The sequence below is a fragment of the Lygodium microphyllum genome, chromosome 9 (genome assembly GCF_053477565.2).
Source record: "Lygodium microphyllum isolate KBCC chromosome 9, Lygodium_microphyllum_v1.1.10, whole genome shotgun sequence".
Lineage (NCBI taxonomy): Eukaryota > Viridiplantae > Streptophyta > Polypodiopsida > Schizaeales > Lygodiaceae > Lygodium > Lygodium microphyllum.
In genome coordinates this window covers 131,848,050-131,864,767 of record NC_141143.1, presented here as the reverse complement: position 1 = coordinate 131,864,767, position 16,718 = coordinate 131,848,050, and the positions used below count along the sequence as shown (strand labels likewise).

Genomic DNA, 16,718 nt, shown 5'->3' with positions numbered 1-16,718 from the left:
ATGTACCGCGATATGAAGTGGTGGGTGGAATGGGAGGGATTTGAGAAGAGTGGCTTACATACTCAAATGAAATAGAAGATGTAGATATACTTGATGAAGGATACCTGCTTTGAGAGCCCCCTCTATTGATGTTTACCTATGGAAAATCATTCGGATCTTGCAGAAGAAAAGAAGAAACAGGAGAGGGTTTTGATTCATACAACTCAAAGGGGTTGTACGAACCTAACACTAGGCGTGGCTAAAATAAAGAAGATGGGTCGCCAGTCATCCTAAATGTCATATGTCCTCCATGATCGGAGAGGTGGCCAACCTCACCAATTGGTCTAGATGGTGTAGCTAATATTGGTAGGAGGGATGTAAGATTGATTACACATGATTCGCAAGTAACACAAGCTGATGAAGGAAGTCGTCTAGAGGCGAAGGAGCTGTGACGAGTTGTTAGAAGCCAATGCCAGGAGAAGAGCTGTCGCTCACTATGTAGGAATCTCGCCAATTGCGGATGTGCTGTCGCGAGAGTGGACAAGTTGACGCCAAGTTGAGAATGGATTCCAAACGCAAACATGATGCAGATTAGACAGGGTGCCTAAAGAAGATAATGGAAGGAGAGGAGAGAGATGAAAGTTTCAAAAGAAGTGAGGGTGGTGAGATACTGAAAATGGAGGATGTGTCGAATATATATAGGCATGACTTGTCTCGAGACTCGCCCTTTGAAGTCTCTTGAACGGCGCTCATTGAAAATGGGAATGAAGAAGGAAAACTGTATGGATGTGGTTTCTCAACACACCCTCTTAGGACCAAAAAAGAGTACAAAAAAATGAGTAAGGTGAAGAGAAGAAGATCAACTCTGTAATCCGAGAATGCCACTTGAAAGGAGACTTGGAAGATAGTGAGGAGACCAAATGAGCAATAGAATCTGAAACACAACCTCAAGTGAGAAGCCACAAGCTCGATTACACCATGCTAGAAGAAATATGAAGGCCTAGTCACAAATTTGCGGCTGAAAATCCAAGGGCCCCAATTGAAGATATTCTAAAGATTGGGTGGGAGTAGAGGAAAGGACTGCTTATCGAAAGAAAGCCACTCCTCGAAAGTAAATGATGGTGGGTGAGGAACTTTGAGAGTAGTAGGGTTCCCCTTTGAAATTGGAGGGGTAGGAGCCCCCTCTGAAGCCGAAGAAAAATGAGATGCCCCCTTTGATGGCAAAGGAAAAAGATCTCCTTTGGAGCCCTTGTTGAGAGGGATAGGGACTCCAACTCATGGATCACAGACTTCGAGGTATTTGATGATGAAAGAAGTACCGCCGGTCGTGCCAAAGAAGGTATCTGGGGCTTGGAAGGAGCAAAAACTAGAGAACACCCAGAGATGTCTTCTTGAACAGGTGAGGAGAAGAGGGTGGGGTAGGAGGCTCAAGGTGAGCCAAGGGTGGGGAATAGTTGTGGGCTCTCAATGAGTGGACCGTGGAGGAGATGCGGGCCATGGTAGCCATTGAACCCGAAAATGGGTGGGGGAAACCTCCGCACAGTGTGGTGATCTCCAGGAGGGCTTATCGCCTCGAGAGGTCTTAAAGCCTCTGTTTGCTCGTGAGGACTTAGTGCACGTTGAATGCGGCTTATTTCCTTGAGCATACTAAGCCGAGAGCCGATGTAAGACAATCTTTGTGGCCTAAAAAGCAAAGTTACCACAAGGAGTGCCTAGTGGAAGATGCATATACTCCGGTGGGATAGGAAGCAAAGGTCGATGTCGACAATCTTCCAACGTGTAAAAGGGAGGGTGGGAGGGAGAAGAAGGATATCTCCCAGTGGCGCTATAGAAATGGTAAGGAAATTAGATGTGGATACCGAACTTGCAACGTGTCTTTGCCTTCACCGATGCAGAGGATCTTCACAGCTCATTGAGCGCCTTTGGCTTTGATACCATGTTATATTTTTCAGGGTGCTGACAATGTTCCTGTTCATTCGCAAAAATGTTCTTGTGTACTTTCTATTGAGGTCTCACCAATGGCATTGATACTCCTAGTTGGGGGGGGGGGGGGGGGTACATGATTGGCATTGGTCAAGCAGGCAGTGTTTGTCATATAGGAACTAGTCATGTTTCCCTCATCGCTTGCATTTCTTGTACTTTCACTTCTTTACATTGTACCAGCTGTGGCAGTCTTTACCTGCTATATACAGTGTTTACTCCCTCGGAAAGGAGATGATGGGCATGGGTCAAGCAGCCAGTGTTTGTCATATAGGAACTAGTCATGTTTCCCCCATTGCTTGCATTTCTTGCACTTTCTCTTCTTTTCATTGTACCAGCTGTGGCAGTCTTTCCTTGCTATATACAGTGTTTACTCACCTTCATTGTACATACTGTGCCACCAGTTTTGACACACTTGTTTCTTCTTGCATCATAGACTAAAGTGGTCATTTGGTTGCAAAGTTGCATGGAAGGTACTGTGTTCCCTCATTACACGCGTCTCCTACTAACTTCGAACTTCTTGCATAGGATTGTTTGAATAGAATTTGTTATGTTTTTTCTGTGCCAAAAAAACATAAGACCAGACCGGCCAACTGACTAGTCACTAGGGTATTGAAAATGCGAATCTGCTGCAATCTCTGTTTAGAAAAATGTTCAACCAAGTTAAATTGTACTGAGATTGTACAATATCTTTTATCTGGATCATGACAGGATCAAATGACAGACGATGTGTGCGGGACATGTTAGGGCATTCAAATGCTCTGGATACAGCAAGACTTCGAAACCTATGGTCAATAATTCCACCTTCAGAAGGAGAATGCAAGAGCTCCAGTGTAAAGTTATCAAGGCCTGACCATAAACTTGGTCATGAGAAACTTTCACATGAGGGCAGAAATTTTTCCTTTGTTTCAGATGCTGCAATTGTAGCTGAGAAACACGATTCTGCTTTGGTTATACAAGAGAGGCTTACTTCCTCTCATGAAATCACACTGCAGTCAGGGGCTTCACTGATACAGACTGTAATACAGGCTCAAAATAATCTAGATAAAGGTGAACCATCTTTCCAATCAAAGAACAAGCTGATGGTTCAAAATTCTAATGAGGGTGAATCTCAGCAAAGGAAAGCAAAGAAGCCACAGAGTCTTGACCTTGCACTTTCTTTGGATGGTTTTGAGATTCCATGGGAAGAACTTGTCTTGCGAGAAAGAATTGGGGCAGGTATGGTCTCCAATGGAATTCTCAGCTTGTATGATAGGTTTGCTTTCTCATGCTGCCATCTTGGTGAATGTTTGGCTTGGATGTTGATTTTTGACAGGGTCATTCGGGACTGTTCATCGAGCTGATTGGCATGGCTCTGTGAGTACTAAAATTCTTTGGAGAGCAAAGTTTGTGCCTTTATTATTGAATTTATGTTTAACAACAAGTGTCTTTAAGTTCCTTGTTGCATCTCTTATGTTACTTCATTAATCTTTGGATATTGTAAACCCTTCATATGTGTATCATGATGCCAAGGGAAGAAACCTCCTTTCATGCTAAGGATCTCGTGTGGTAGGCATATGACCTGTCTGTCCCCTAGACTTGTTGAGCGTTTGAATGAAAATCAGAGATACCTTAGTTTTTCTTTCTCCATGCTTTTCTGAGAAGCTCATTCTTGCACTTGAACTTACAGGATTAGACTCTTGTCTAAATTGAAGAACCTGTGATACCTGATTCTCTATAAATGGAGCCAGTTGATTTTTCAATTTTGTTGGGTTCACTAAAATGCAAAACCTCTCAGTTCTTTTGCTTCTAGTCAGTTAATCTTCTAACACTTATGAGGCATTTATTTTATAAGGTGGCCAGTGTTAAGTTAGTTATCCTTAGAAAGGAACAGTTGAAATCTCTCCTCTCTCAAGCATCATCTTCGTTTTGCATGCATCCAAAGCAGCTACAAGTACATTGAAATGGTTGAGCAATCTTATGAGCCGGAGAAATATAGCTCCATGTTCTCAAGGGAACTGCTGGGGGGAAGTAAAGTGGATATGATGTCCAGAGGTTGTAGGAGAGCCCTAAGGTGATCCAGATTGATGATTTATAACTACATAGCTTGTGCAAGAATTGTTGCAAGGAAGCTGGAAGGAGTGCCAAAAATCACATAAGGTATTTAGAATAGTGCTGCAAGAGAACCATTTCATACTTTGGAACAACAAGAAGAGAAGCATTGGATATCTGATGCTACACTTCACTGTGGTACGATTAACAGCTTCTGCTCAAGTTGTGTGCTTAGCAGTTGATTTTATCACCAGGAATTAGCCACAAGGCACCTGCACAGGCATATTAGATTGTAGGAAATGTTAGGAGAGTAAGGGTATGCGCACACTTGTCACCTACTTTGCTTCTTCCCAATGGCCAGTCACCTTCACAGTAACAGGCCTGTTAGCAAACTCAGTAGGGAGTCATACCTATATATCCTTTGTGGTTTTCTGGGAAAATAGAGTTTGAATAGCGTATCCTTTGGATAGGTTCACACATTCTGATGTGCTTCACCAGATTCACCAGCCTGAAGGGGCAAATTGAGACAGTGACTGCTTCTTTACTTTCTATGTGGGACTTCAGTTACACACAGTGGATGCTGATCCAAGTCCTTGAAGATTGACTACAAGATTTTGTAGTCTTTCATATTTGAGCAAACTTTTTGTACCTAGCAAATGAAGTTTTGCTTGGCAGTAGTAAGTATTTTGTTGCATAGGTAACATTTTGCAAACCTCCCTCTGAGGAATTATCCTAATCACTTGGATTGTCAAATAAAATACAGGAAGAGGAGTGTAGTGCTTCATCATGCTGTGAAGAAAACACAGGGAGGTGCTGAAATCACTGTGAAAGAATGCGAAGAAGTGGTAGGGTTTGCAGTGGAGACAACAGAATACACGACAAACATGAACAATGAATGAACGCAGGTCAGAGAATGAATGGAATGATGAATAATGAACAAGGCCGATACGATGGGGACCTTTGTATCTCTAGGGGTTGTGAGCCATGGAGTTTGCAGTTGACAGAGTGACTCAAGATGACTGCACTGTCATGGCTGATCAAGGTTGCAGCACACTCCTCTGGCTAGGATGTGTTGAAGAAGCACTAGATGAAGGTGGACATCAGTGAAGGAGCAAAACATGGTCCTCCATAGTTGTAGTGATTACAGCAGATGAAGATGAAAAAGAATGAGGTCCACGAGCTCCAGTAGCAGAAACATGAGTGTTTGGTGGTGGAGAAGTTGCAGCAGCAAAATGCAGCTGTCTACTATCTGATAGAGCCTCCGAGAAGTAGGGTGGCTGTTGTAGTAGATGTGCCACTGACTGTAGCAGCAGAAAAATGAAGATCTGGCCCTGTGGTGATGATGGTGATAGCTGTACAGGAAGAATACCTGCTGTTGCTGCTAGGCAATGGCTGAATGATGACCAGAACACCATATAAAGATGGTTGTCTGCTTGTAGGAGAGAAGAACCAGCAAAATGCAAATGACTATCTTGATGATCACGACTGCTGTAACGCGGTTGTTGAAGGCTGCTATGACTAGGCGATAGCTGCATGATGGTCCAAGATGCAAACCAGATTAGTTGCCCCCTTCCTCTAGTGAATTTTGAACTGAAATTCTTGCATAAGCTCCTCCCATCTCGCCTTACAGCCACGGAGATTGGACTGATCACATAGGTATTTCAATGAGTGGTGGTCCGTCCAAATAATAAAGCAGACACTGTACAAATAATGATGCTATGCTTCAAGTGCATGGATGACCACAAATAATTCATTCTCTTGGGTAATATAACGTGTTTGGGCATTGCTAAGCTTATGGCTCTTGAATGCGATAGGTCGGCTACCCTGATAAAGGACAACACCTACATCATAATCACTCGCTTCTCTACGAACCTTAAAAGGTTTATTCGGATTGATAATCTGCAATATTAACGCAATGATAATGAGCGGTTTTAATGTTTGAAAACATTGATTGAGCTCATTAGACCAACTAACGCTCAAGTGTTTGGCATGTTTCTCCAACGACTTACTATAAATAAGGATGTTGTCAAGGAAAACAACTATCTACTTTCCAATGTATGGATGGAATAAATAATTCATTATCTGTTGGTGCAGAGTATTGGTCAATCCAAAAGGTAGGACAAAAAATTGATAATGTCCATACCGCATTTGAAACACAATTTCCAGGAGATCCTTCGAAGCTATTTGTATTTGATGGTATCCGGACCTTAGATTGGTTTTGGTGAAATAGCGGGCATCACAAAGTCGATCGATAAGGTCATCTATGTTAGACAGTCATTTCCTGGACAGTCGGTGGACAGCAGAGTACAGCAGGCTCCACGTCAGCATAGAGGACACGTCAGCAGTACGACAGTATACCACATGGCACTGGGCAGTCGGACAGCAGTTCTGTCAAGTCTAATCGGTCAGTTTACTGCAGTCAGCTGCATTTAATGCAGCTGACCTGGTGCAGCTATTTCCTATTTTTCTGGCTATTTATAGCTGGTTTGTGGCACACTCCATCATCTATTCACTTCAGATTTTGGTCTTGAGATCTGTTGGCTGAGACAGACTGTGCTCGGGCTGACAGAGATCGAGGTCATCAAGTCGGAGACATACGTAGATATTTCCTTTGCCCTCGTGTATATTTCTGCACTCTTATACAGCATACTACACTGCAGATTTTCTGCGCTTACACTGTCTCCTTTTCTCTTTCTCTCTTCCCTCTGTGTTCACTCTCTCAGTCTTTGTCCTACGCTTCCGCATTGCTGCACTCTGACATGGTTTCAGAGCGGTGAAGATGGTTTGACTGAGGGCTGAACCTATTTGAAGAGGAGATTTCAGCGCGACACAATGCTGTATTTCCAAGATTCGAGGGTGAGTGGGAGGGCTGTGCATCGGATCAAGGCTGAAGCGAGCGTGGGCGTACGGGAAAGGAGTCTAATCGGCAAATTTGCTGCAGGTTATTGCTATTCGAAGGGGAGGAAGGTTGTGTTTGAGGCCTTCCATTGCAGATTTTACTTTTTCATCGCCTCTGGCGGGTAAAGAAGGTTTGGGCAGCGGAGGAATCAGCCCTAGAAGGCTGTGTTTACACAGTCAGAGGGGGCTGATTTTGTGTTTGTGCAGGTCTTGCAGGTTAACATGTCTACAGAGACTCATTTGGAGTTCTAGGCGATAATGGATATGAAGGTGCCTGTCCCACCAGCTCTTCCATCAGATCAAAAGCTTGATGGTGATAATTACCGCATCTGGCGGGTGATGATGTTGGCCATTTTGGAGTCTTATGATTTGGCGGAATTGATGATGGAGGAGATTCACAAGCCCTCGGTGAGGGATGAGTCCAAACTCTCTTCCAATGCTCGTGCGGAGTTGACCAAGGCCCAGTCTCATTGGGACAAACTGAATGCCAGGATTCAATCTTTTCTGTTTCTGTCTTGTACTACAGCCATGATAGCTCACATCGAGCACTTGACGGTGGCTCGAGAGATATGGTTGGAGCTCAACGAGATGTACAACTGGATGACCCTGATGAAGAGGGTTTCTTTGGAGATGCAGATGCGAACCTTTTTCATGAATAAGTCTTCTTCGCTTCGGAAATACATCAACAAGCTTCGGCAGCTTCAGATGCACGTTCAAAATGTGGGAAAGTCTATTTCCTCCGAAGACATGGCGATCACATTATTGTCCCAGTTGCCGCCACGATTTGGTACTTTTTATTCTGCCCTTATTGCTTCAGGGCGGGAGTCGACTCTTCAGTAGGAAGAGTTGGTTCCTATGGTCTTGGACCAAGAAGAACAGTTGAAGGGACATAATGCTTTCAAATTGGAGGCATTGATTGGTCAAGTCTCTCAGAAGAAGGGGAAGGACCAAAAGAAGAAGAAGGAGGACAACAAATCCAAGAAGGACAAGGAGAAGGAATCGACTTGCTATATTTGTGGAAAGATCGGTCACTGGAAGAAGGATTGCCCTGACAAAGACAAGAAGGACACCAAGAAGAAGGACACGAAGGATTCTGGAGCGGTGGCTGCACCCTCATCAGCTGCTTTTCTATACTTAGCAGTCATTGAAGACTCTACATCGAAGACTTCTGATGCTGCGATGATAGCTCCCCAGGCTCGAGAGTGAATTGTGGACAGTGGTGCCTCACGGCACATGACTCCTTCTTCCGATGGTGTTGCCCATTTGCGACCTTCGCGTGGGCAGATTTTCATTGGAGACAGCTCTTCTGTGTCTATTGCTGCACGGGGTGAGATGATGTAGCTTATTCCAGATGGATGTGGTGGTACCCACAATTCCGAGGTGTTGCATGTGCCAGGCTTGGGATATCATTTGCTTTCGGTCCATAAGATTTGTGCTCTTGGTCTCTTGGTGGAGTTTGACAATGATACTATTCGCGTCCTTGATCGTGGATCGAGGAAGGTTCTCTCTGCAGGGTATGAGGAGGATGGCATCTACAAGTTGAAGTCTTCCCCAGCTCTTACCTCTCTTCTTCTTCCTTCTCAGACACAGTTCGAGCTATGGCATGCTTGGTTTGGCCACCTGAACTACGAGTGCCTTTGGAAGGCGTCGCGAGGGTCGTTTGTCCGAGGATTACCGGACATAGTGGTGAGCCATCAGCCATGTATCTCGTGCTTTCGTGGGAAACTGCATTGGGATGTGATTCCCAACAAAGCTTCTAGGCGGTCTACTTCACCCATGGAGCTTGTATCTACAGATCTTTGTGGTCCGATGAGGACTGAGTCCCTGAAGGGGAGCTTGTACTTCATGTTGATCGTAGATGACTACAGCAGGATGACTTGGGCCTATTTCTTGACTTTGAAGTCGGAGGCTTTCTCTTACTTCAAGGATTGGCTTCTCTTTGAGGAGAACCGTTCTAGCCGGTGACTGAAGACCTTGCGTTCAGACAAGGGAGGTGAATTTATGTCTAATGAGTTTGCTCGTTTTTGTGTAGATAGGGGCATTCACCAGGAGTTTGCTAGCACCAACACTCTCCAAGAGAATGGCATTTTGGAGTGGAAGAACCCAAGTGTGATTGAGATGGCGCGCACCATGATGGAGCACCGACAGACACCTCAGTTTTTGTGGGTCGAGGCCGTGGCTACCGTATCCTCAATCGATCTCCCATTTCTGCCATTGATAGGATGACACCTTTTGAGGCTTACTTCGGGACTAAGCATGATGTCTCTTATTTCAGGATCTTTGGGTGTGATGCTTATGCGCACATTTTGAAGACACAGCGTGACAAGTTAGAGGCGGCTTTCGGACGACAGGTTTTTGTTGGTTACAGCTCCCAGTCCCAAGGTTATCGTCTGTTTGATCCTGCTAAGCGAGATGTCTACACCCAAAGTAATGGCGAATCGGCTCCATAAGCATCTCCCTGCCCTTGTGCACCCTCTCTAGTATGGTTTCATTAAGGGCCGAAATATTCTGCACAATGTATTGAATGCTCAACTGGCAATTGATTATGCAAGGCATTCTAATCAGGAGGTAGTACTGATTCAACTGGACCTGGAAAAGGCTTTTGACTATCTAGACTGGTCTTTCGTTGCTGAACTTATGTCCGCTATGGGCTTTGGTGCTCGGATGTCTCGTCTAATCTACACCATTAGCGCTGCGGCGTCTTCGCGAGTCATGCTGAATGGAGGTGTTACTGAGCCATTTGTCCTTGCCCGCTTTGTCAGACAGGGGTGCCCTTTGAGCCCTCTATTCTTTGCCCTTGCGACATATCCAGTTCTTTCCATGTTATCTCATATGGTAGCCTCTTCTCAGTTGGCCGGACTGTCGCTTCCTACAGGATAGCACTTCATTAGCCAATCCCTGGCAGATGATACCTTTATGATTTTGCGTGCGGACAAGGATAACCTTCGAAAAGCATTGGATGTTTGGGGTCTCTTTGGTCAGGCGTCCGGCCTTCGTATCAATGCGCTCAAATCAGCCATTCTAAGCTGCACGGAGTCGGATTTGCAGTCCTTGGACTGGCAGGGTCTGGTTGTTCCTCGTGGCTCCATTGTCAGGCATCTTGGGTACCCTTTGGGTGTTGATGTTCCCCCAAAGCAGCTTCTGCAGTGGATTTCTCAGAAAATGGTGGCTAAGCTTATGTATTGGAAGTCTCAGGCCTGACCCTTCCATGTTCGCCTCAAAGTAGCCCAGACAATTATGTTGCCAATGCTCACATATTTCTTGCCATTGTTGCCTTGGACTACTACGACTCTAAATGCTCTTACTCAGTCTATTCGCTTCATGCTATGGAAGAAGGACTCATTGCATGCAGGTATTTCCTGGATCTCTTGGTCGCATGTGTGCACCCCCAAACGCATGGGTGGCGGAGCTATTTTAGATGCCCAAACTCACATGTAGGCACTCCGTTGGTCTCTTTTCCGCGCCATGTGCTCGGATCATCATCCTGGGTCGATATAGCCCGTTATTTCCTTGAGGGCCATGGGCTTTTGCATGGCAATACCCAAATCCGGAGTTCTTGGTGGCATGTTCTTAATGCTGATTCGCGGTTCTCCAGTTCTTCTTCATCGCTGCTTACTCATTTGGTATGTTCTTGGAAACACGTCCTCCAGAAGGCTCAGTGGCATCCAACGGAGGATCGCTTAGCTACTAACTCTTTTCAATTGGAATTACTGGCAGTCTCGCGTTTACTTTCGTGGGAAGGTAAACATGAGCTTAGACCACAATTCAACCGGATGGCATGTTTGGGCTTGTCTTCGGTTGCGGATGCCACCCTTGCCAGTCGCAATGTGCTTATATCGTTTCGTACAGCTAGGAGGCTTTTTAGGATCCCTCGTGGATATAGGCCTTTATGGGAACAGCTTTTGAGGGTGCTCCAGAGCAGACAACTCTTTCCTGCCCTTGCTTCGGATCATCCTTGGCAGGATTGGGACCTACAAGGCCGGCTGAATTTAAGCAAAGCTTCTGCTAACCAAGTGTATCATCTTCTGATTAAAGATCATCAATGGCTAGTTACTAAAGTGAATGCTTTATGGGGATTGCGTAAATCCCGGTCATGGTGGAGGGCAACTGTGATGGAGGGCTGGTTGAACAAGACACCCTTTAAATATAAAGTCTTTCTTTGGAGAGTGATGATTGGTGGTCTTCCGCTTGCTTCAGCTCTTTCCAAGCGACGAATCTCCAATGGCACCTGTTTCTTTTGCACCACTACTGTGGAATCCGCCCGCCACTGATTTATTTCTTGCCCCATCGCTAAGAAAGTCTGGTTATTTTTGTCGGCTGTTTAGCAAGGGGTGGTTGGTTTCACCCTGCGCCCCTTTGATTGGGTTTTTGGCCAGCCCAAATACCCCACTCCGGCACAGCCACACATGAAGCTCATGTATCACTTTCTTCGATATTGGGGCTGTTGGCATAACTGGACCATTCGGAATGCTTTTCTTTTTGACTCCGCCTATAATGCTCAGCGGCATATTGTGAGGCTTAAGGGCCTCTTGTATTGGCAGTTAGCTCTTCTCCACCATTCTGATTTGCTCTCTAGGGAGGACTTACGTCCGTGGCATATGGCAATTTCCTCCGCGTCTTTGCCATGACATTGTAACTTGTAGTACTTAGAACCTCTTCACATGATGGCTTAGATTGTCGTCATGTATCTTGTAATCAAGTAATCTTGTATTTTTTTCGTAAGTAATACAATTACCTTTTACGAAAAAAAAAGAGAGAGACTTGAATTGATGATGGTCTCAGACCAACAATGGGATGCTCAGAACATGCCCTTTTCTAGAAAACTTTTGGGCATTTGTCTTATTGTGCAAATAAAATCTTTTTAATAACAAATAAAGCTTTTTGGGGCGTTTAAGGAGTAGAAACTAGGTGTAAATGCATGACAATTATTTGTGAAAGTTGGCCTTGATTTTGGTGGCTGAAGACATGCCCTAGCCAGCCCAAGTTTATAAAGGCCATCCATGACCTTAGAAACCAAGGCTATTGCTAATCAACTACAAATTCCTACTTAGTGAGTAGTACATCTCAAGATGTCATGAGGATACGATATTAGTACGAAAAAAAATTAAGATGATTTTTTAAATAACAAAAACTATAAATCATTAAATGATAGATCATGGAATACATGTTTAAAGTGGAAATAGCCATTTCATTACAGAATAAGATGAATACATGAGGGTGACCATCGCGGTCGCATGGGCTACGCAAAACATGCGATACAACTACAGTCTAGTATATTTGATACAAAAAAAAAGAGAGATCTATGTGACATGTCATATGAATGATGAATCTATGATGAGGCATCACTATCATCATCATCATTACCATTGGAACCATCTAAGTGCTCATCAAAAGAGTCTGAAGATGACTCCTTGACATCCGATGATGAGACAGACTCATACTCATCCTCACTGATGAGGTTACCATTATCATCAAATGATGGCTCCCTAGGTGGCGGCTGTGTAGGCAAGGGGGGGATATCATCATGAGGCACAGGATGTGAGCTACTAGAGCCCCGCCTTACATATGTCTCCAAGCCACTCGAACCACTCCTCCTCGATGATGGAGGGCGTCGAATGACCATGCCCCTGCTATCACCTACTCGAATTTCTCGCCCACGAGTATCTGTTGCTATAAGCTCTCTATAGAGCTCTGCAAAAATCATCTCCTCCTTCTCGTCCACCTCCTTATGTACACTCGGAAGAGTATCGCCCGTCAACTTGAATGTATCAACATTCACCTACACAATGCAGTGATGCACGTAAGATTGATCATTGTAAATGCTAAAGTCTAAATTGTAAAGTATAAAGTTTAAACTTCAAAGTTCAAAGTTTAAAAGTTAAAACAACAGATTTTAAATGTTATGGTTAAGTGTTTAAACTTTACTTGCTTCGGACTACCCATGCTCATCATAGCCCTCATCATGCGTAAGTTAGTGCGGCAATAGACTAGCCACTCTAATTGTCATGTGCTAAGCCGATTGCGAATCTTTGTGTGAATGAGAGAATAGGCACTCTAGTTTCTCTCACATGCACCTGAAGAGCAATCCTGGGCAAGGACCCTCATGGCTAAGGGTTGAAGGGTCTCCAATGCGTATCCAAAGTTTTGCCACCAAAATAAAGGCTTCACAAGTGACTCTCTCCTCCAACAAGTGGGAGAAGCAAAAGCCACATGCCCTCTTTGATCTGCATGGCATCCTAGCTCCTCTAGCACTACATTGTGGTCATCAACAAGGACCACACGAGTCAAATAAGCAAGCTAGTCTGAACGAAACTCTCTATCATCCATGACCGCCGGTGACTTGTAGGCTGGATGTACCAATGCGGCAAAACCATGGATGGGCTTATGCATCCACGTCCATCTCATCTCTGCTATCTCTAAAACATGTGCACGCTGTGTCTCTGTGATCACTGTACAAGCATGTGTCTCTGCCAATGCCGCTCTAAAGAAGTGAACAAGAAGGCCCATAGTGGACTCCTCGCAATCACTTATACGTAACACCCTATAAAAGGGAGTCACGACAATGACGACAGCACGGACTTTTTGCCAAAACTGCTCATTAAGGCACAAGCGTTGCATGGCTTTGGCCTCCTCTATCTCATGCTCATCCCACTCATTCCATAGAGTGGACACCATTGTTAGGCGGCTTGCACCTCATAAAGGCGCTCCAACAATAACCACATGTAAGCAAAGTGAGATGAAGAAGGTTTCTTCAACTCCAGTGTGCTATGCTCACGATACATCACAAGCACCTTTACCTTTACCGTGAAGAATGTGACAATTGATGTAGCTTTGCGGACCACCCTCTTCACCCACTTGAGCTTCCCAATATCCTCCATGAGAAAGTCCAAACAATGACTTACACATGGAGTCCACACAATTGTAGGGAACTCGGCCTCAAGCAAACGACCCATGCACTGACAATTCGATGCATTGTCGGTAGCAACTTGCACCACATTTGAGGGGCCCATCTACAACCACAATTTACAAATTACAAGTTATGTATAAATCAAATTTCAATTATGAATCATGATATTATCATGATGAAAGAAAGTGAAACAAATTTAAAATGAAAATTGCAATGTATACCTCAATGATAGCTTGTCGAATGTGGCAGTAGATGAATGTGCCCGTCGTTTTTCTCCTCCTCTTGCCGGTATCTACGCCCCGAAAAAAGTAAGTGCCGAGTGGACATGAGATGAGTATGTTGATGATGCCCCGTTTCTTACGATCACTCCATTTGTCGGTGAGAATGTAACAACCATATTTTATCCATGCGGCCCGAATAGGATCAAGGGCTCTATCAATCCTCTCCTCTTCATCAATCTTTCTCGTCCTCATGTCGTTGTATGTGACACCGGTCCATCCTTCATATGGACCCACATTGGCAGTGGCTTTTACCATCTTCCATTACTCTTGCTTTAGGACATTGAATGCAAGATTGCACTCAATCACCGTGCGTGCAATTTCAATGTCCGCAAGTCGTTGCCTTTCTCTAAGAAAGGAAACCGATCCATGCACATGACGGGGAGCTTGAGAGAGAGACAATTGTCTCTCCGGCACCGCATGAGCCTCCACTCTTCGGAGCTAGATGCGGATGTGGAGTCCCTACCACCAATGGTAGAGGCCTCTTCAACATCGGTTGAAGATACGCCCACATTGGATGCTTCCTCGTTAGTAGGCATAGGAGTTGGTGCCGATAAGCCACTTCGTCCTCCTCTTGTGGATCCCCCTCTCATCTTGGCGAGAATCTCCTTCGCAATGTTTTGAGGGATCTCCTTGCATGGAGAAACTTGCCCCCCTATCTTGGAAAGATGTGCCGAGTTGCACCACTTGTATAGTGCTTCCCGCAATACTTGCATGTCCAATGGTGGGAGTTGGACTTCTTTGTGTCCTTCACATGGATTGCATGCAAATTAAAGGCCTCGTGCTTCTCATGAGTCATGGTGCCAATGATGAATAAAGAGGCCCGCGAGAGAGAGAGAGAGAGAGAGAGAGAGAGAGAGAGAGAGAGAGAGATGCTTGAGTCTCGACTCTCAACTCTTGAAACTTGAGTCTTGAAAGTTGAAAGGGAGGGAGACTTGAGAGGCCCGAGGGTTGGGGTAAAGTTGAAAGAGCAAGAGTGAGAGAGAGGGAATGGGAGATGAGAATGGCAAATGCTTTGATAGGGTGCGGGATAGAGGGGATGGGAGATGAGATTTGAGAATGGCAAATGCTTCGATAGGGTGTGGGAAAGAGAAAGATGAGAATGGTAACTTGTAAGTGCTTGCTGAATTGGTGTGGAAGCATGGAGGAGAGGAGCACCTTTTGTAGATGAGAGAAGGGTCAAAATTCAAAGTTCAAACAATCAAAGAGAGAAGGAATCCAAAGAGAGGGTTGCAAGCTGGAAGGAATCCAAAGAGGAGCACCTTTTGCATGGCTGGATTTTGGAAAAGGGGGTGGGGTGAGGTATCCAAGGCTTCCCACCCCCCCAAAATTGAAAAAGCGCAAGTGTAAGAAACGTGGGACGTGGGGTGCAGGAAAATGCGGAACGAGGATGCGCAAGCCAGGTGGCCAAAACAGGCCTGTTTTAATGTACGAAATCGTACGAATTCATACCATACGGATCGTACCGTACAGACTGTTTCGTACCACGTACAGAAGCAACTATGGGGGGAGAGAGAAATAAGAAAGAAAGAAAAAAAAAGAAAGGAGAAATAAAAAAAGAAAGTTGTAAGCTTGAAGGAGAGTGGCAAAAAAGTGTCTATTTTTTCGTACTAAATCGTACAAATATGTATTGTACTGTATTGTACGGATTGTACCGTATGGATCAATTCGTATTACGTACGGAGACAACCTTGTGTCAAGATGCAAACACAAACAATGCAGCTTGGTGCTGAAATTTGGTTGATGTGAAATTGGCAACCCTGGAAATCTTGAGGTTGGATGGCTTGTTTGTAATATAGTAACATGGAATCGGGGACGGGAATAGGGATGGGAATAAGGTCCGGGATGGGGAACAGCCAAAAGCAGGGAATGGGGATGGGGGGTGGGACGGCAGGGGAGCAGATGGCATACATAAATAGCATTTTAAAATGTATGCATGTGATGTGGTGGGTGGATGTGTGAGTGAATGTATACTACCAAAGAACATATGCATGTGCATGCATGCATACATGTGTTTCCCATTGTAGAAAAATTGCATATGTAATGTGGGCTGATTTGATATGGCTTCTTCATACAAGAGTATGCTGATTTTGTATGTGTATGTGTTACAAAAGGAGAAGTCCTTGGAAGAAGTCTAAAACACTCACCCATTAAAAAAGCCAGAAAAAAACCAGCCCCCAAAAGACCCTCCCCAACCCAACCCAACCACCCAAAAAAAAGAAAACCATGACAAGGAGACAGCCAAGACTGGGGGATGATTGTAAGGGACAGGATAGGGATGTCCCCGGTCCCATTTTGGCATCCTCTTTGGCACATCGGCTTGGGACAGCAGTTCTGCGTTCCGGGGCCAGGGACGGCTGTTCCCTGTAATTATTGTTTGTAATGATATGAAAGATTCTGTGTTGGCTCCAAGTTTGGTTATAGGTAGATGTCATGTATTGCCTTGAGCTCTAACCCTCTGGCAGGACAATTGGGTTTGGTCCATGTTTATGGCCCATTCTTGAATCGGCCTGCCAAATCTGAACATGACAATATATAAGCACAAAGCTCCGAATGCAGATCGGGAATCTTCTTTATCTCCTTGTTTGTCATCCAAGCTTGCTCAGAAATTGGGTTTACTAACATGATTGGGCCTCCAATTTCAA

At 44.7% G+C, this 16,718-nt stretch overlaps 1 protein-coding gene across 2 annotated transcripts in view; it reads left to right on the top strand.

Moving 5' to 3' along the window:
- Positions 1-16,718, top strand: part of LOC148031600 (serine/threonine-protein kinase CTR1-like) — a 32,083-nt gene that overhangs the window by 10,110 nt on the left and 5,255 nt on the right. For both annotated transcript variants that reach the window (XR_015691921.1, XM_087685181.1), the window contains exons 6-7: positions 2,671-3,177; positions 3,275-3,315. Coding sequence is in view for 1 of the 2 variants with exons in the window: in XM_087685181.1 (XP_087541307.1) it covers positions 2,671-3,177; positions 3,275-3,315 (548 nt within the window). In the remaining variant the exon portion in view is untranslated. The remainder of the gene's footprint in view (positions 1-2,670; positions 3,178-3,274; positions 3,316-16,718) is intronic.